The sequence below is a fragment of the Hylaeus anthracinus genome, unplaced genomic scaffold (genome assembly GCF_026225885.1).
Source record: "Hylaeus anthracinus isolate JK02 unplaced genomic scaffold, UHH_iyHylAnth1.0_haploid 12001, whole genome shotgun sequence".
Classification (NCBI taxonomy): Eukaryota; Metazoa; Arthropoda; class Insecta; order Hymenoptera; family Colletidae; genus Hylaeus; species Hylaeus anthracinus.
In genome coordinates, this window is record NW_026534348.1 from 5,192,785 (window position 1) to 5,212,035 (window position 19,251).

A 19,251-nucleotide genomic window follows, 5' to 3' on the forward strand; every position below is an offset into this window, starting at 1 on the left:
GTAATGGAGCAAAATGAATCGTGCACAATTCGGTAATGTAACATAAAACATAAATTATTGTGCATGTATTACTTATTAATAAAGCGAAAGAGACTTTTGGGACAACCTAATGCAATGAGTTTTACCTATTTCTTATTCAACAGTTTTATTCAGCATATTTGTGGAATCTACGGTACGCTTCTTACCAGATAGCCACGTGGTTTTGTTTATACAGATCCCACGTCAGAGTAAAGAAAAAATGTTTAACCAACACGGTTCTTTGTTCCCCAGTTATAAATCATTCTCATTAGTCTTCCGGCAATTGAATGACTGCATATCTAATTATACGATGTGTATCGATCTTTCCATCAACATGTAACATAGGTTTGTTCAAATTACCGTTAATGGTGATACCGATGATAGAGTCATTAGGTGTAGAAATTAATTCTGTGTCTTTACATTTACATAATTATTTATAACTCTAGCTTAAATATTACACATGTGCAATAGTGCACACACACACACACACACGCACATGTAAACTAAACACTCAATAAAGAAATGAATTTTAACGTGCGACTAAAGAAATGTTCTTTATAAATAAATGCTAAGTTTACCTTAGAAATGCACAGAATTAATGTCTACACCTAACAATATGACTCACTGCATATTCTATTTGTCACTCTTTCCGGACGTGCATTTACGCGAAGCCCCGCAACGGCTGCACCGGTGTGTCGCGAGCGCGCACCGCGCGTACGCACGCGCGAGCACACCTGCGAGAGAGAACGGTTGATCCATCTGCAGGCGGGGTCGCGTATTCGTGCGAGTGCCCTGCACCTTTCTCGATAGTCTAGACGCGTGAGTTAAATGTGAACGAGTGCGCGGAACGAAAAAGACAGAGTCTCCGACACACTCGTGAACTTTGTGCTACCGCTGGTGTCCCGCGCCCTTTTATAATTTAACATTCCGCGCGTATTGTGGTTGGCGCGATTGGGCGCGATCGACGCCGATCGAGGTTCGCTCGGTGGCCGTCACCGAAGCGACACAACAGCTGACGGTTACAGAATACTACAGAACGGAACGTTTACGGTTAGTGTCGTCCTGTCGTCCTCCAGTGTTGTTCGAAACCTCTGGTACGCGAGCGCGAACGACTAGCGCCCGCAACGTCCACGAGATTTCGAACGTTGAAATATCTTGAACCGATGGCTCGCGGCGCGACCTTGCTCGGACACGTTACCGGGAAGAAAAAGGTGTACGCGGTGTTATTCGTGCGACATCGAATCCTCGACCGTGCAACGTCGAATCTCGATCGACGCAGGAATCTGGTTACTCGACCATCGTCGACACCGATCCGTTGTGTCCCTGTCCGATCGTGCGTTCGCTCCTAGACGTTTAGCGAACGATTGCTCGGCGAAAGCAGCCGTTGAATTTCGGGCTGTCGTGCTGTTCGATCATCCGACACTGGTCGTCGAATCGTGTCGCGTTTCAACGGCGAAACGTTTCGACCGCAATCACCGATAGAATGACAAGGATACAATGAACGTCCCCATCGTGTCGGGAGACATCACCGAAGAGGATAACCCCAAACCGCGTTTCGTTCGGGTAAGTCAAGCCATGCTGATCTAGGAATCACCGTCAAACTATTTTCCTATCATATTCTCTTCTAGCTGACTCCCTCTCCTTTCGTCGTTGGAAACCCTTCCATTTCTCATACCTTTCGCTTTATGGGCTGGCCGTTATCGCGTTGTTAGGAGGGCTTGGACTAGTCGAATATTTCGTGGCTACTCGAACGCTAGGAATGTCTTTCGTATAAACCGTGTTCTAATCTCGTCGAACTAATGGAATAAATTTGGTCTGGCGACACGGAAAAGACATTTACTATATCGTTAGCTTGATAAAGGTAGAATACGATGTCCTCGACGAAAAGACGTAGTTTTGAATTCTTTCCTGATAAGGAATTCGACTGGACGAGTGATATCGAAAAACAGTTGTTCTTTGAGATTATTTTAACGTAACTTAGCCCATCTTGTACAAAACTTCGAAAAACGTTATCCGGAAAAATCCGGAAGAATACCGCGAGTTGCCAGTCCTAGTTGGTATCAAACTTCCGCGTCAACGAACCGATACGGAAGAGAGGCGACCTGTGAAGGAAAATTGAAATAGGAAATCAAGAACGAGAATTCCTGAACGGGCTTCTCGCGTTTGAATTTCCTCTGCGCGCGTCACGCTAGTTTATCTTCGGATAACAAGTTTCCAGGGGGGGGGGGGGGAGTGTGCACTCGTGCACATACATATGAAAACCAGCAATGGCGTTTTTGTATCGTTCAGTTTTATAAACGAGCTTTATTAAGAAATTAAGGAAAAAATTGTCTCCTATGCTCGTGCGTACTGGATAAATTAGAACATCGACTAATAAGGATCGCCTTTAGGAATGACTCCTCGTGACGGCGAATACGCGGGAAATTTCTTTATCGATATTGATATACGCGACGTATCCCGATTTCACGCCATCTTGCCGCTTATCGTCGTAAGCTTTGCCATTAGCTTGATTGACACGTACAGAAAGTTATCGCAACCGATACGTTTAACACGTTGACTGCCAAACGAATATTCTTGAAAATTTCTGCTAAGATTAAATATTATTTAGACTATCGGAGTCTAGGTAATGAAACATTTATCGTGGTATTTAGTTTTGTAATGACATCAAAATTCAAGAACTTCATTTAGATTCATCTCCCGTGACGTCTAAGTTTCAGAATTAATCTTTCTAGTTCTTGAGTGAAAATCACTGTCACCCATATATGGGTAACACGGCGATCAACGTGTTAAAACAAAGAACGTGGATTGCTTGTGTATTGTATATGAGTTTCTTCGATGCATTTGACCTTTGGCGAAAGACCACGAACGTCATTCGCCGTTTCTCGACGTCGCAAACCAGGAATGTCTAGGCTAAGCTCAACAAGATTTGAGATGGAACGAATTTACCATAGTACCTATCGGAATGCTGGAGGTATTCTCTATTGTTCTCATTACTCGTTAGTCTATCGAGTATGGTCGATTCGTCGAATCTGGAGAATCATAACCTCGACGCTTCCGTCGGTAAACAGTTGTCGACTGTCGAATGGTGAAACGCGGAAGATCGAATTTCGACTTTCTCTGCTCATCGACGTAGAATATCGATCCAGCCACGCACAGTCCAGCAGAAGAACGTCAAAACTTGTGAAACACGTAATGGATCATCTCTCTATTCCTAATGTTCGATCGAAACTCCCTAACGTAAGGATTCTCTATCTATTCGATTAAATTATTGAACCGAATTCGACTCGATCTTACCTCGTCGGGTGTACAGAGTTCGTACAGAGCAATGCTCTTTCGCAAATTCCCATAAAATTCTTTCGCATTCCGAATTACGTATAGTTTGTTATGCATTCGGCGCGCAACAAATGTGTATACAGTATCCGAGACGAGCCATGCGAATACAGAACGTAGAAATCGATTCTCTTGTGCAATGAATTACATAAAAGTTGATTGCTCGCGACGCTTTTCTCTTAGCATAGAGTTTTAATCAAGTTTGAGGTCTAACTAGCGGAAGGAGAACTAGGGGACGACGTGTATCGACGGAAAGTTTGTTTACGGTTTCTTCGTTTAGTCCTCCTCGATGAAAATATTGCGTAATGTTTGTGTACGTATTCGGTCAAACGAAAGTTTTGAGTACCGGCAAAGCTGACGCTCAGGGGCAGATATAGACTAATTGAAGCTAATCGAAGCTAATTACCAGGGCCGGCGTGACCTTTTGCGGGGCCAGGTTCAAAAATTTTGCGGGGCCTGGATTCACATTCAAATACTACACTTAAATTTTACAACGAAGAATTATTTATTTACAAATGCTGTTACATATTATATATTTTTTATAATATAAATATCAAACAATAATACTTTGATGATTTTTGTCACTCCTTTCAATTTAATCAGCGTTACTAAAAAAATATCTTGTATTTGTTAATGTTATCATCAGTCTGTAAAAAGTTAATCGAAATCGGTGCCTTTTAATTGAGTAATTTTCGTAGACTGCGAGGCCTTTTAAAACGCGGGACCGGGTTCCGGCGAACGCGCTGAACGTGCCTTGCGCCGGCCCTGCTAATTACATTGAGGGATTACGCGGGCATTTAAATGAAATAGGGACAGAATAAAGAAGGTTCTTTACATAGATTACGAAGTGATACAAACAAATACGAGATGTGTATGCTACATATTACCAAAATGTATGCGAACCTACGTAAAGGATTAGTGCTTTTTCATATTAATGTACGCCATAAATGCATAGAATCCGTAGTTACGACATACGTCATCCCCGAGTCATAGGTTACCGACTGTTGGTATAAATTATATGTATCCCAGGTACCTCGTGGAGGTTCTGCAGTAACCACATCGATAAATCGATTATTTTATTCAAACAAATCCAATCTTAATTGACTCGAGTCATCAAAGTCGAAGGAACGAAATGAAAATTACGAGATGCTCGTGGAGGTTATCTCGACTGGACCCGAACTCTGACGAAACTAGCCGAGTGGGAATCGACGCGTGACGAGTGGAGGGGAATAAGTGCGTGGTGGGGGAAGGGCATAAGGCCCCGGATCGTTCTCCAGGCAGAAAGAACATCGTTGGAAGGTGAGCAACCGGTGGGCCGTGTTGCGCGTTTGCGCCGTGCGCGGCGATCGACGCGAGTCAACGGTGATCCGTAAATCTTCTTGGACGATCTTTTCCTCTCAGGCACCTCCCCCCACCTCCGGCACACTCTCCCCCTCCCGTTTTCGCGAACGCAACACCGTTCCCCCGGCCCTGGGAATTCCGCTTTCCCGTAGAAAAGAAACGTTCCGCGGAAACATCTGAACGCCGCCGCGTACCTCGCTCCTCTCGTCCGTAAACGACGCGTTTCCGCGGCCGAACGTGTTTCTACGTGCGTCTATTTAGTTCGCGGCCGCGAGTGGAACGCCTGCGTCCGTGCATTAACCCTCTCGTTTCAGTCCTGTCGATCGAACGTACGTCGTGGTACGCGCGCTCCTAGCTATGTAACCGGTGAAATGGATCTATCGTTGCGGGACGGCCACGATCGCGAGACCCACGGGCTGGTGCGTTCAACCTAATGCCGTTCTTCGTGATAACGCCGTCAGCGCGACCAAGGAGCATCGGTGTTTGCCTCGAGCACGTCCCACGAACAGGAAGCGAGAGAACGCAACGAGGATCCCAGTGGAAACGACCACGAACGCTCGAAGAGAAAAACGTTTTACCGAGTTTAGGACGATAGAGACCGGAACCATGTTGATCCTACCGGATTTAAAGTTACAGGTAAATCGGTGTTGCTCGTTGCCAAACCGCGACGTTTCCTCCCTCGACTGTTCGCCAGACGTCGTTCCGTATTTATCTGTCGATGGTCGATGGAACAGATGTAGCGATCGGGTGGTCCTCGACTGTGGGAAAGGAGGAAGAATTTAGGACTGATTTAGAGAGATTTTTTTAGCTCTCGGAATTTGACCTTTCCAAGATGGGGATTTTGAATAAGAAACTAAAGTATCGTAGTATCCGCGCCTCCCAGACTTGAGAATAAGGAATCGAACGTGAACACGAATCGTAGGGTGCGATGATGGTCGCGTAGGAAATGCAGTCTACCGAGGATCGTGGGTTCGAATCTGCCTTATTTTTCGTTTAGACTCGTACGGTATGCACGGATATCGGATTTTAATTAGAATTGAAACTATTTGTGGTAGGAATTATTTAAGTTCAGCTTCGAGCGAACCGTTAGACGCGAAAATATAGAAATAAACCCAGGTACGGTAAACGTGGCCCCGTCGACATTAAACCGCTATACCCCGCGGGTAGAAATTCATTTAGAGGATTGTACAACGGTTCGAATTAATTCATGCCTTTCTAGGAGAAAGTCACCAGCCCCGGCACCAATCAAGACGCTTGCTCAAAGGTGACGGCAGTCTCGATTGGTCCCGGAGTTGGTGACTTTCTCCTTGAAAGGCTGGAATCAATTCCATGCCTCGGGACCAGACATTACCCAGTCGAAATTTGTGCAATTCTGGATGATGCAATTCTCCGCTTTATTAAATTTCTTCGATTTCGACTGTTCACCTCTTGGGTACAGAATTACACTAACGTTCGCTTGAGGGGGTATCCTGAATTAGGAGGTCTAAAAAAAAAAACAGTTTTTCGTGAATTTTTTTTAGGATGTAAAAAAATAATTAATTCTACCGAACTTTTTATCCTATTTTCATAGATACTTGAGTAGTCTGTACAAATTTTTTCAACCGCTTTTTTTAGTCCTCCTAATTCAGGATACCCCCTTAAGCCTCTATCGGATACTTGCCCGAAGAACCCCGATATAAACAATGCCCGCAAAGCTCACCCAATAAAGTTTCACATGATTCCCGTACGATATTCGCCTATACTAATTGCTCCGCAGACTCGCTTATTGTTCGCCTCGAAGAGTAATTAATTCGTGAATGCATAAACCGAGAAATAATTTCTTCTTCATCGAAGTATGAAATAGAATTCACGCGATAAAGCGTTAACGGGCTCGAGTGAATCGGTAGATCTGTTCCATCGACTGTACAGCGACCTGTTGATTCCTCGACCATCCTTTCGATCGTTCGAGAAAGAACCCGAATCGGCATCTTCGAAGGCTTTATTCGAAATTTTTAGGCGTCTGCCACGAGAAACGTGGTAGAAAAACGAACTCCGATGGGAAGAAGCGAGGAAAACGGATGCTTCGCCGCCGACCAGACGGCTGGAATCGCAGGAGGCGGCGCAAACGGGCGAATCCTGCGTTTCCTGTTGCAACGCGAGCGTAAACAGCGTGCCTCGAATCCGGTAGAGCGTGCCTGGTCCGCTGAACTCGCGATCCAACGCGCAATGGCTTATCTAGAGATCGCGGATTACGCGTTCTAGCGCTTTGGTATCATCGCCAGATGATACGAGGGCTTCCCCAACGGGTCAGCTGATATTCAAACTGAGCTTCCGCGCAGCGATACCGAATATATCCATCCACCGTTTCGAATGCTTCTGCTTGATAGCGTGAATGATATTGGAAGGTAGAAGTAGATCATCCTTCTGGTAGGTAGAGCAAAACATAGACTTGTGTATGATCTACTTCAAGTAGATCAGACAGATGATCAACTTTAATTTTCAAGTAATATGGGATCGGTCCTTTTCGAAAATGTTCGAGGTTGAAGTTTCGCGAGATATCCACATGCCGCATGCCGGGCACTCTTTGCATGAGTGACAGTGTGACGCAGCGGTTAGCGTTCGGTTCTCAACGCACGTCTTTCGCACGCAGGTTCGAATCCCGTCGGATCAGTTTTTACAGGTCACTTTCTTTTTTTAATTAAACCCAAAAGTCTGCGGGCCTACTTACGCGAGACTGAAGAATAACCTCGAGGTTACCACAGCGATTGATAGCTTAAAGGATGTATAATAATTCTGGGCATTTCAAGTACTATCATTGTGCAATCGGTTATTTAAATATCAGTGGTAATTCTAGATGGTGTTTCTAGGATTTCTAGACTACTTAGAGATTCTTCTTACACCGACACCAAGTATTGAAATCTCGTAGCTCTGTCTGCCAGCTGTTGAAATCTCAGGCTTCTTCCAATCTACGCAGCGCTGTCTGCCAAGCGTTGAAGTCTCTCAATTATTCAACGTTCAGACTTACATATGGAAACGTAAGCTTCAATTAAAGGTTGAAGCATAGAGTAGGTTTACAAATACGCAACTGCGGTCGAAACCCTTTCCTTCCTTGTTTTTTCATAATTATCCTACTTCTCATAGAAAAAAGATTAACATGGCACGAAATAAGCGATTCTTCGGGTAAATCAGGAATAGTTGTGCTCCGAAACGATACCCAGCGACGTTCGAATCGTGGTTCGAGAATGGGTCCCGTTAGTGGCCCGCATCTTTGCGTTCAGCATCGAACTCGTCCTCTTCGATCTTCGCGTCCAGATGGAACGCGCTCGCGCCAAGGTCTTCGACCGCGTTTCCCGCCGCTACCTCGACGTACCTCGGTTCCGCTTCCGTCCTGGTTTCTCGTCCTAGCGCTGGACGCGGAACACCTTCTTTCTCTCTTTGCGAGACCCATTCTGCATAACCAGCGATGGGGCCGAGACGTGTTCAGATGCTATCGATACATCGACGTCACATATTGATTCACCTGTATCGAGTTACTCAATGGGACTAATCAGGAACGACTCGAGACTTATCGAGGCGACGTCGTATCAATACGTATCGATTACGTGGTCACCTGTTCGATATTCACTGGTACAGTACTCGAAGGAATCCGCGTTATTAGACGCGAGGGCGGGGGGTGGGGGTGGGGGGTAGACTTATCAGAAAATGAATCGATCGAAGAATTTTCGTGAAAAAGTATTATTTTATACTGTATTGAATATTTAGAGTTAGATACGTTCTTTCAATATATTCTCTAAGAGAAATCCTCTGAACTACTGTTGGAAATCGTAAGTGGCGATTCAACATACCAATATGAGATGGAAATCAGGAATGTGGAGATTACGTTAGAAGCGTCGGAGTTATTAATCGCCGAAGATGCGCGGGAAAGGTGTCGAACGTGGGAGGTTCGTACCGCTGCTGAGGTCAACTGCACGCGACGTGCAGCGTAAGTCCCTCTCTTCGGCATTAGTAATTAATAACCTACATACTGATTTCCATGTATGCAGAATACAATTTGATCAAGATCTCGAAAAAATTGTTGAAGATAGGAAATTTAGAGGAGTTGTATTTTAACTCCTCGCAATCACGAGGCCAGCTGTAGCGTCCAGACAGAGATGGGCAGAACCCTAGGCTTCGAATGAACCTGAATTTTGCCGATGTGTTTGTCTCGTTTCTTTCTTTGGAAAATGTTCGAAAGAGGAAACGAGACAAACGTGTCGGCAAACTTCAGATTTATTCCAAACCTAGGGTTTTGTTCGTCGCTGCAAAATAGTTCGTAATTAGTAGATTGCGGATTTTCCTTCAGATTTTCATCTACAGGAGACTTTAATGTGCAAGGAACTACAGAATCCATACAGCATGCAATAATATAAAAATACATCGAAAGTAAAGTTCGTATCGTAATATTTATTCGAAGCCTAGGGTTTTGTCCATCACTGCGTTCAGGCACTCGAAGGCGTTGAACTCCTAGACTGGAATTCCAATACACCGAAAAGTTTCCAAAAATTGAGACACACGAATTCCGGATACAGCATGCGATGGCCTTTCCGATTGGTCCCATCGCTACGTGCCGGCACTCGAGACGCCTCGCGTCGCCGTGGCGCCGGTAGCGGTGAATTCCTTATTGATAACCGACGAAGAAGCGTGGCGACCTTAAAATTACCGCGATACGCAGATGCCGCGCCCGAGGAGATAGAGCGGCCGTTATCCTTCTCCCACCGTGGTTCACGGAGTTTCTCTCCTTTCACCGAGAGACGGTCGAATCCGTGGAATCGGTCCATGCCTCTTCGTGGAGTCCTCGGCGTGGAACGGCGAGAGGCGTCTCGTCGTCTATGTCTCGGACCAGGGGGGAGGGACCTTTCGACATTGGAAGGCCACATGCCACTTCAGGGATTCGTCGTGGAGCCACCCACGCACGGTCGATGTTGTTGTGTAACGTGGAATACGGTAGAGCTCCATTTATCTGGACAAAGTTTGCATAACTGGAGTCACTGGAGATAATAACAGGATAAATTGGAATTAGTGGCAAGAGTATTTCTCGGTAATGATATTATGGATTGTGGTTCTATATATTAACCCTTTCGATCCAGCTGTTTTTTTTTTTTCTTCTAAAAATAAATTGTGTTAAACTAGGGTAACCTTCAAATCAAAGGTCATAGACAGATAAGAAAGGACAATCTACTTCAGCATAAATGATGTTCCGTCTTAATTGTAATTTGGTCGGTGGCACCCAGAAATATTCCTTGAGACATATATTACTTCGACTGATCGTGCGTGGACGTCGTAATGCCATCACGTACGACCTCGTTAAGATTCGAAATTAAAAGAAAAAAGGGAACGACCTTCGCGCCATGAAAGACTCGTCGGCAGTAAGGACGCTGACCGAATCGTATCGTGACACATTTATCCCCGGAATCAAAGATCGGCGGTTAGGATTCGCCGGACCGTAACGCGGTTATGGTGACACGGAGTCGAACGCGGTAATAGTATCGCGCAACGCCAACCAGAAGGACGTTGTCCGCGCCGCGTCTCGTTCTCGCCGACAGAGATGGGCAAAATCGTCGTTCGCATAAAAAATCACGACTAAGAGATAAACGTTTCACTCGTCACGGACTGGGTAGAAATTAGAATTGGAATTGTTTCATTAAAACCGCAGGTATAATTGCTCTTTTTAAACATCGAAGTAATTACAATCGGTACGATAAAAACGATTAATTATCGCACAGGAAAACATTATGTACGATGTCGTAGCATTACAATTAAAAGGGGACCGTCAACGTAAATGGTCGAAACGTGATATTAACCGAGCGCTTCGAGTTTACCACGACATAGTTCTACGACAAAATTCATCTCCGACGCAGAAATAAAGTAACGCAACAGTTTCGGTTACGAATCATCTGCTTACTCGTCCGTTATTCGAATCAAACTTTGCTCGACTCTATCCGCGTATCCCCTTCGTGCTCGATCATCGAAGAAAAGCGACTTTTCGATTCGCAGTTTCCCGCGGAGCGACGTTCCTTCGAGCCGGAGATGGTAATCGGAGACGAACGATGAGGCTGCGAGAGAGCGAATACTATGTTGAAGTGGGCTTACTATGCGCCTCTGACGAAGAATCGGTCATCTCCGACGACCCCGTTGGACGAACGGGAGAAGAGGACGATCTGCGAAAATTCACCGTCGCCGCCTAACCAGCCGCCATCGCGGTTTTCGCGCATAGGAAAACCTCCTTCCCCTTCTCGGTCGGAGGACGTAGAAATTTTGCGAGAACCCAAGTCGACGAAAAAGTGTCTCGGGGTGAGGAAACATACGAATAAGTCTCATTGGCTGTTTAAGAAAGAACTAAACGCCGGAAAACGTAGTCCAGTGATTACCGCTCGCTAAATAACCAATCGGATCGTAATTGCAGATGATCGCAAAGGTAATCTGCCCAACTCTGGTTCCGTGTTTCGTTGGTTAAACACGAGGCCCCCGCGGACCCCCTCGCAGTCCTCCTCCGCGACTCCTTTGCCCGAGCACGTGTGCGATCGCACCTCACGTGTTTCCGTTTGATGTTGCGCAGGGTTCCGATCCAAGAGTGGCGACCTGTCGGGGAAAGTTGCAGAACAAACGGAGCAAGCTCAATCAGGAAATAAACAAGGAGCTACGGCTGCGTGCTGGCGCGGAAAATCTGTTCAAGTAAGAAACGCGATGAGATGATTAAAGGACGCAGAAAGTCCCTTCCAGCTTTTTTTACATCCTTTTTTACTCTGTGATTTCACGTTTCAGAGCTACCACGAACAGGAAGCTGCGGGAAACGGTCGCCTTGGAGCTGAGCTTCGTCAACTCTAACCTGCAGCTGCTGAAGGAACAGCTCGCTGAGCTGAACAGCTCGGTGGAACTCTACCAGAATGTCGACAGGTTGATAAATGAATCTTTTGAGGTAGATTAGGAAGCTCGAAGACAGTTTCTACAGTGTACTTGTATTTTCAGCGTGGAACCGGCGATGCCCATGATCCCTCTGGGTCTGAAGGAAACCAAAGATATCGACTTTCGAGATCCGTTTAAGGTGAGCCATCGAACGGTTCAGGTTCCTGGAACGCTGGTTTTTGTATACCGAGTGTGATATGGGGCTTGTAAGCGTAGCAAGAGTCCTAGAATATCGATCTCTGTACCTTGGATGTCGTACAGAGCTTATGAGCGTAGGAAACGTAAGATGCCATCTCTGAATCACATGCCTCGCCCTTATAGCAATTGACGTGCATCACCATACCATGTCTAGTATACAGAGATCAGTGTCCAGAAAGTATAACTTCATTATTCCAACGGCGGCACATCCATGTCGTCTGCAAAATCCTCCTGTTTCGATGTACTCTCAGTATCTCTCCTACCAAAAGATGGTTCGACCTCTCGATCAGGCTTTCTTCTACCGACGATCCTCGAGAAATCTAGATCCGTGGCAGGGCCAATTTCTAAGTATTGGCGCATCGTCGTTCCCAATTTTTGTTCCATTTCACGACTGCGCTTCATTTTGGAAAGGTTCTCGTTCGAGTTGGTGACTCTGGCCTTTATGACTGGTAACGGCTTTAAGCGTGGCATCGTTATAACCAGCTTGCCGTTCGTTGTGTTTCTTCTGGCCGTGCTATTATCCACAGACACCTCGCAGGGAAGGGTCAACTGCAAGATTTTCCCCTTTATCGTTACCCTAACGTACTCTGGTTGCACGTCCACGTCAACGTATTGTGTGTCCAGGTATCTGGAAATCGATCCCAATGGTTAGGTTCTTCCCAAATGTAGTGGTCTAGACTAAATGGTATCTGTTTGTTCCGTTAAATGTACCACCTAGACCAAACTCTCGTGAAGTGAATGATATCTAGCCTCACGCACTTGTACACGGTGATCTCCAGAACAACGGAGTGGTTCTCGTCGATCAGCTTGAATGGTACCTTTGCCTGATTCATATTGTAAGGTTTGCCCTCTGCGCTGAACAGCTTTGGCTCGTAGGTTGGCGCTACGTTTTTTTGATTATTTTCCCGATTTCTTCTTTCCTCCCTACGTTGCCACCTCTCGGCGATGGCGACGCGCTCCTCAGGCGTGTGGTGACTGGTGCGCTGCCAAAATTGCTCGTTCTCCTCTTCCTCGTCTTCACTCTCGACCTGCAAATGATATTGCGTCTCTTCTACTAATTTTTAACTGCCCCGACTCACTTACCTCAGTGATTTCCGTTTGTGATCTTCCGTGAGCAAGTATTTCCGCTTTCCTGGTTTCCTTGTACCTCCCGTAGCTCCTTATGATCTCTCCTTCGATCCGAGCACAGGCTTGCAACGCTTTGATGCGTTCAGATCGCTCGATAACAGTCCCATCCAATTCTTTCAGTTGCATCAGCGTCGCTATCACGTATTCCCTGTAGCCGTCGTAATCCGCGCACGGATTCCCCATGAGGAAGAGTTGCTCCAAATTTTCGTTGCACCTGTCTCCGATAAACAATGGAAAAATGGCGGAACCGTTAAAAAATACGCACGTTTACCTTAGCTTGTCAATGCCTCGTAGATCGCCGATGAAGTTGACCGTCAGGTCCAACTTTTTCAAACTTTCGAGACCTTCTAAATTCTCGATGGCCTCTATGTTGTTCAAGGCTAGGTTCAAGTACTCTAGTCTCTTCAGTCTGCTCAGATTCTCGATCTTCGCGATGAGGTTATGCTGCAATAATAAAATCCTCAAGTCCTTGCACGTACGGTCGATCAATTCGATCTTCTCTATGTTTTCCTGATGCAAGGCAATTTCCTCTAGCGTTGATATCTCGCCCTCGTTGTGCTCCGAACGCTTTCGTATAAGATCCAACGTGATCCTCGCCATTTTTCTCTCGACTATCCAACAACTATCCAAGCGAAGTTGGACGTGGTCGCTAAGCAACCATTAGCAACTATCGATTTAACGTACATTTTGCTTTGGTAACTTAGTTTTGCCTTGTACATGTTGCGTAGGACTTTATCCTTGAACACTACAGCGAGGATGGAGGAAACTACGAGGAAGCCATCGCGGACCTTATGGAAACCAGACAGGTGAGCGATCTTTCTCTTCTCGAAATTCCATCTAGAACTAACAAATTTGGAAAAACTGAGTTTACTTATTAATGTACACTATTTTGCAGGCGACTCGAACGCCAACGAGAGATGCAGCTGGCATAGCGTTACTCCTGCGCTACTACAACCAACTGTACTTCGTCGAACGACGATTCTTCCCGCCTGATCGTAGCCTGGGCATCTACTTCGAATGGTTCGACTCGTTGACGGGTGTTCCAAGCTGTCAACGAACAGTCGCCTTCGAGAAGGCCTCCGTCCTGTTCAATGCTGGAGGCTTGTACACCCAATTAGCAGCGAAACAGGACCGTAGGACCGCTCGAGGATTGGACCAGGCTATCGACGCCTTCCTCAGAGCCGCTGGTACCTTTCGGTACATACACGAAAACTTTACTAATGCGCCCAGCATGGACCTCGGACCAGACATGCTCGAGATGCTCGTCCAACTGATGCTGGTAATCACTTGTCTTGTTCCTCAACGCTCTACATCAATAGTTCAACAGAAAATTTCATACAGATTCTCTTGCTTCCAGGCACAGGCGAGGGAATGTTTGTTCGAGAAGCTGGAGCTTCAATCGGCGCAAGGAAGGAACATGGACGTTTCTCTGGATCTCGCGCAGGAAGCGGCACAGGTAAAGAGCGTGAGCTTTTTATATACATAGACTACATATAGTCTGAAACGAACCTTTTAAGGATTTCGAACCTATCTCTGATTGCTCAAGGTGGCAGCGGTCTACAGCGACGTCCACGGACTCATATCGCGCGAACCGGTTCGGGACTACGTTCCCGAGACATGGATCTCCCTGATCTTGGTCAAACGTGAACATCACCTGGCTCTAGCTCACAAGCATCTCGCGCTTGGACTGTTCGATCGTCCAGTCTCGGAATGGCGCTCGGAAACGAGGCTAGCGCTCGAGCACGCGCAGAAGAGCGACGGAAAGACGCAGCTGGACATAATTCTGCCACGGGACGAAAACGAAAGAAAACTATTAGGTACGTGTGGCGATGACGTCTCTATAGGTTGACACGCGTTTGGTATCCGATTCAACAATCGAATCGTTTGCTGTAGGGAAAGCGCATCTAAGGGAGGCTCTGGTTCTTCACGAGGAAAGCCAGAGGCTGCAGAGGATGTGCAGAGACCTCAAAGCGAAACAGGCACTCGCCAAGGTTCTGAAGAAAGTCCAGGAGTCGACCGTGGAGAGCTACAATGGTATCGGAGATGAGGATGACTTTCGAGGGTTGCTGGATCCTCCTGACATTATCGGTAAGGATAGCCAGAAGCTATACCTCTAGAGTTTTGACCGCTTAAGGCCATCTTCATTTTTGTTTTTGAAACTAGCGTCCACCAAGTTTCAACTAAACATCACGCATCCAGATTTCGGCCAGCACGGAGTGGATGATCTTTTTAGAACCTTAGGGCCAGTGGCTATATTCTCAGCGAAAAGACATTGGACTGCTCCGCGGCTGATACAGCTTCAAAGAGGACCCGACGGCGAAGGCTTCGGTTTCAGCGTTCGCGGCGACGCTCCCGTGATAATAGCTGCGGTCGATCACAATTCGCTAGCCGACGTAAGCACGCACCAGCTGCAGTTAACCCTCTATTGCATCGACTTTATTTTATCTTTAAAAAAAAAACGCCTTGGTTATCGCTTAACATAAAAGTCGGATAGCGTTAGAAAGTATTTTAATGTTGGTTCTTATGAAACAACAAGTGGCTGAACTCGCAGAGCTGCAACGTCGGTTTAGTGTCGGTAGGATGCACCCACATTATCGATTTTGAATTAATAATAAAATACGCTTAGTGTCTGAAGTGCTTCCGTTTGATCTATTATAAATCTAAACCGTGATTGTTTCCGTTGGATTCCCGATCGGGCACCTTATGCAATAGAGGGTTAAAAATACACGACAATGCTGGCTTTCTTCCATTATTTTCTCGCCTGCTTCCTGTCTCTTCATCTACCTTAACGCTCAGTTTATATCTTTGTTTATTTTACTTTTATTTTTAGCGCTGTTTTTATTTACACTTTGTCCTATATATTCTTATACGTATAGTTTCACGTTTATTTATATCGTACTTGATTATGTCTGTCAATTTTTCGACTTTGTCTAGATAGAACCACGCGTTATGGGTGTTCTTAGAGGATTTCATTCCAGAGTGTACAGTGTAACGTCAAAGGTGGCTGAATAATAAATGATCTTTCTGTCTCGCTTTCCCTTTAGTTAGGTGGAATGAAAGAAGGCGATTTCATAGTAGGCATCGGCGATAAGGACGTAAAATGGGCGTCTCACGAACAAGTGGTGCGGCTGATTAAACAATCAGGGGATTTTATCAACTTGAAGCTGGTCACGCCTATGGATAGAAATTATTTAAAGGTATAGGTCCGCTAACAGTCGTCATTCGATACTTGTTTGTAGAAATCTCAATGAACAAATACTGTCCAGGTGTCCTCGAGCTTCCCTCGTTTTTTCTTCAACCTCGGTGGGATATTCCTCTTTACTCGAATAAATAAATAAATATTTGATTTCAGAGGCCAGGTAAGACCAACCAGCAAGACAGGGGAAGCGTTTCAGCGAGTAGCTCTTCCGGCGTCTCTTCCGGTCAACCAAGTCCCGCCGGATCCGTCACCACTGCTCATGTGGCCAAAAAGCTACCCTGGAATCCGTTCAAAAAATCGACTGTACAGCGCGACAGCAGGGACCTGACGTTCGACAACGTTATCTTGAGATGATTCGTTGGGCACTGGGCGTGTTTGAGCTTTCGTGGCAACGGAACGTAGCTAGGCCTGGGATTTGTCGAATTTTTCTCTATTTAAATATTTCATGCGCGGACAAAGTAACTAGATATTCCTAGCATTTGGAACTTTTTGAACTTTATTTTTATTCCAGGTGTTATTCAACATAGACTGATACAGTTTTTCAAACTCGGAAAGAATCTAAGAATTTGTTGAAGTCAATTGCGGAGTTTTTTAATACTATACAATAAAGATGAAACTTGTTATCGTATAGTTTTAAATAAATTCCAAGATCCACTTAAGTCCGCTGTTTTCTTCATATTTAACTTTGTACATTGTTGTAGTAAACAATGTAGAAAAAGTTTAACTCAAAGGATATGAACCTATTTCAATTCGTCAAGTTTAACACATCATCGATATCCATAACCTGGATCGCAAGGGGATAAAATATTCTACTGTTAAATTATCGAAATAAGTCCCAGCCCTAAATTGCGAGCCTGGGAAACGCTTCGAGACGCGCGCCAGACTCCTCGCGTTGCCCGTATTTCAACGATTCTGTATAATACGCATCTATAGAAGTACTGTATGTATATTCATACGCTCGAAATCTTATCGCGTCCCGTATCTCGAGGCTAGTTAGTTCCGATCGATGGATCTCGAGCTACGATGGTATACGCGAAATTACCACCGTGTGACCAGAGATGAGCAAAATTCTTATCTAAATGAAAATCTCGAATAACAAACAAAACACGAACAGTCATGAATCCGTTACTCGTTAACGCCTTGAACAAATGGTAATATTATCCGATAAAGTGTTATATTGTACGTTGATTCTATTCGTCATTTATTATTCGAATAAAATTTTGCCCATCCTTGCGTGTGACTCGACGTCTCTCGACGGATACGCGGTATTGTACAAACGATTGGTGAAACGTATCGAGCGAAAACGTGCCGTCTCGTCGAATATATGTTTGATGTTGCTCTCCACGAATGTACGCATACGTAACGCGCCAATTACATATTATTCGAAAAGAAAGCGTAATTTACTTTTTTTTTTCTCCCCCTCCTTCGCGCAACCAAACTATTTTCATTAGACGTGCGTAGTTACGAAACAGAGGTGAACGTTACGTGAAGGACAACCTTCCTATTCGATCGGCGATACGCGCACGTTCTTTTGGTTATTACAAACCGTGGCTTTGCGGATCGAAACAAAGCCTAACGTGCAGAGACTTTAAATTAGCGTCATTTTCGACGAGACATTTGTTTACGTTTATCGAAAATACTTGTTAGTGGAAAGAAGGTCATCGAGTGAGATGATCGCGACACTGTCGATCGATTATTGGTAAATAAATTACGATTCCGATTGAGTTACGTTGTATTCGAATTTTTGAAGAGACCTTGCTTCCAATCTTGTAAACTCATAGCAATCAATCATATCCCACGTGTTCCAATGTACCAGTGAAAAATGTTCTTTAAACATTCTCTCCCATTATCAAACGCAACAAAGACAAAGAGGACCCTAAAAGGGTTATGTTGTCGTTTAAGACTTCACCACCTTCGAAAAACAAAATCCTAAAGCCCTCTTTGGAAAGCCACTTATTTTACTTTCCATACGCGACTTCATCTGTACACAAACACTTCCTCTATTTACGTAATGTACGCGTTAGGATAATTGATTTATATTTAACTATCTCTTAGATTATCACTGCGGTTAGGTCTTTCTTTATGTAATATTACCTTTCTCGATACCGCGACTTATGCGAACACTTTCGTTATTCGTGTAATAAAGTCGTTATAATAATAATTAATCGTTGGATCGCTTCCGGCGGTTTTGATTCGGTTGCTCGAGAAAGCGCGGACACGTCGCAAGGTAGGAAAGAGTAGAAAGGTACGCGGAGCACAATAAAAGCGCAACTTTCACCTGGAGCCAAGGAACGTCGTGATACACGATCGATTACTATTACGCAATTGGGCGAACGCGAAAACGATGCCTGTCACGCGTTGACCGGTGTCGAACTATAATAGAAACAAAACAGAGGCGACCGTCTCAGACCTGATGCTCTTTAAAAAAAATAAAGCCACCACGAAATGGAAGAATACAGAGAGAATAGAATTTCAAAAAGCCCGTGTGTGCGGTATTTGTTTGCTCAAGGCCAGGAACGATTTAACGCTTCCTTGGACTTTGGCTGGTTCATCGAACGCGAACGTTTTCGCACCACGGTTCTGGATAATGCGAGGGAAATCCGTCATTTCGACCATAAAATGCATGTTCGTACTAATTGCGCTGTTAATCATTCGTTTACGTCAAGCATGTCGAACCGAACAGCCTCGTAGATCTCGTTTTACAGTTGTCTTGACCTTTTCGTTATTTTTATTCGATTTTTTAATCCTCGTTTATTATGCAAAGTTTCATCACTCTCTATGTTTCTGTTACTACTACGAATTCTATTGTAATTTGCATTAATGCAATAGCATTTATCATACACGGTAGACCTCAATTATTGCACGGCATCGACCTGTAGAGGGGATGCCAAGGAAGAAGATTGGAGATAATGGTGGGGATGTATTAGGTTGTCCGAGAAGTTTCTTTCGTTTTATTAATAATTAATTCATACACAATATTTGATGTTTTATGTTACATTACTTAATTTTGCACGATTCATTTCGCTCCATTACTGTTACAGCATCATTGTCTAAGAAATTAGATTGTCTATTTATATATAAATATAAACATATATATAACATTATATATATAACAA

The 19,251-nt window shown here is 44.8% G+C and overlaps 2 protein-coding genes across 4 annotated transcripts; one reads left to right on the forward strand and one right to left on the reverse strand.

Moving 5' to 3' along the window:
• The first annotated feature begins 769 nt into the window (after positions 1 to 769).
• On the forward strand, positions 770 to 17,528 carry LOC128891424 (rhophilin-2). Of its 3 annotated transcripts, XM_054150886.1 has the most exons (13): positions 770 to 1,581; positions 10,702 to 10,998; positions 11,264 to 11,379; positions 11,470 to 11,601; positions 11,674 to 11,749; positions 13,665 to 13,742; positions 13,832 to 14,215; positions 14,294 to 14,392; positions 14,483 to 14,753; positions 14,830 to 15,024; positions 15,100 to 15,329; positions 15,981 to 16,133; positions 16,289 to 17,528. In XM_054150886.1, the coding sequence occupies exons 2-13, from the start codon at positions 10,780 to 10,782 to the stop codon at positions 16,487 to 16,489; spliced, it is 2,154 nt and encodes a 717-aa protein (XP_054006861.1). In that variant the 5' UTR covers positions 770 to 1,581; positions 10,702 to 10,779; the 3' UTR covers positions 16,490 to 17,528. The 3 variants fall into 3 exon arrangements, with proteins under 3 accessions (XP_054006861.1, XP_054006862.1, XP_054006863.1); XM_054150887.1 differs by lacking the exon at positions 10,702 to 10,998 and having other exon boundaries at positions 774 to 1,581; XM_054150888.1 differs by lacking the exons at positions 770 to 1,581; positions 10,702 to 10,998 and adding an exon at positions 4,900 to 5,325.
• LOC128891425 (dynein axonemal assembly factor 11-like) lies at positions 11,759 to 13,646 on the reverse strand. The gene is made up of 4 exons (XM_054150890.1): positions 13,208 to 13,646; positions 12,892 to 13,150; positions 12,523 to 12,836; positions 11,759 to 12,436 (listed from the first exon to the last, which is right to left on the reverse strand). Exons 1-4 carry the CDS (start codon positions 13,534 to 13,536, stop codon positions 11,998 to 12,000), a joined length of 1,341 nt encoding a protein of 446 aa, XP_054006865.1. The 5' UTR covers positions 13,537 to 13,646; the 3' UTR covers positions 11,759 to 11,997.
• Positions 17,529 to 19,251: the final 1,723 nt, after the last annotated feature.

What these genes read in the sequence shown, in the direction of transcription:
- LOC128891424 (XM_054150886.1), top strand. Translation starts at nt 10,780, where the DNA reads ATGTTGAAGTGGGCTTACTATGCGCCTCTGACGAAGAATCGGTCATCT. An exon ending in ATCACAATTCGCTAGCCGAC is followed by an intron (nt 15,330 to 15,980) that starts GTAAGCACGCAC and finishes CTTTCCCTTTAG; the next exon opens with TTAGGTGGAATGAAAGAAGG. An exon ending in TGGATAGAAATTATTTAAAG is followed by an intron (nt 16,134 to 16,288) that starts GTATAGGTCCGC and finishes ATTTGATTTCAG; the next exon opens with AGGCCAGGTAAGACCAACCA.
- LOC128891425 (XM_054150890.1), bottom strand. Translation starts at nt 13,536, where the DNA reads ATGGCGAGGATCACGTTGGATCTTATACGAAAGCGTTCGGAGCACAAC. An exon ending in CGAGGCATTGACAAGCTAAG is followed by an intron (nt 13,151 to 13,207) that starts GTAAACGTGCGT and finishes TATCGGAGACAG; the next exon opens with GTGCAACGAAAATTTGGAGC. An exon ending in TTCACGAGAGTTTGGTCTAG is followed by an intron (nt 12,437 to 12,522) that starts GTGGTACATTTA and finishes ATCGATTTCCAG; the next exon opens with ATACCTGGACACACAATACG.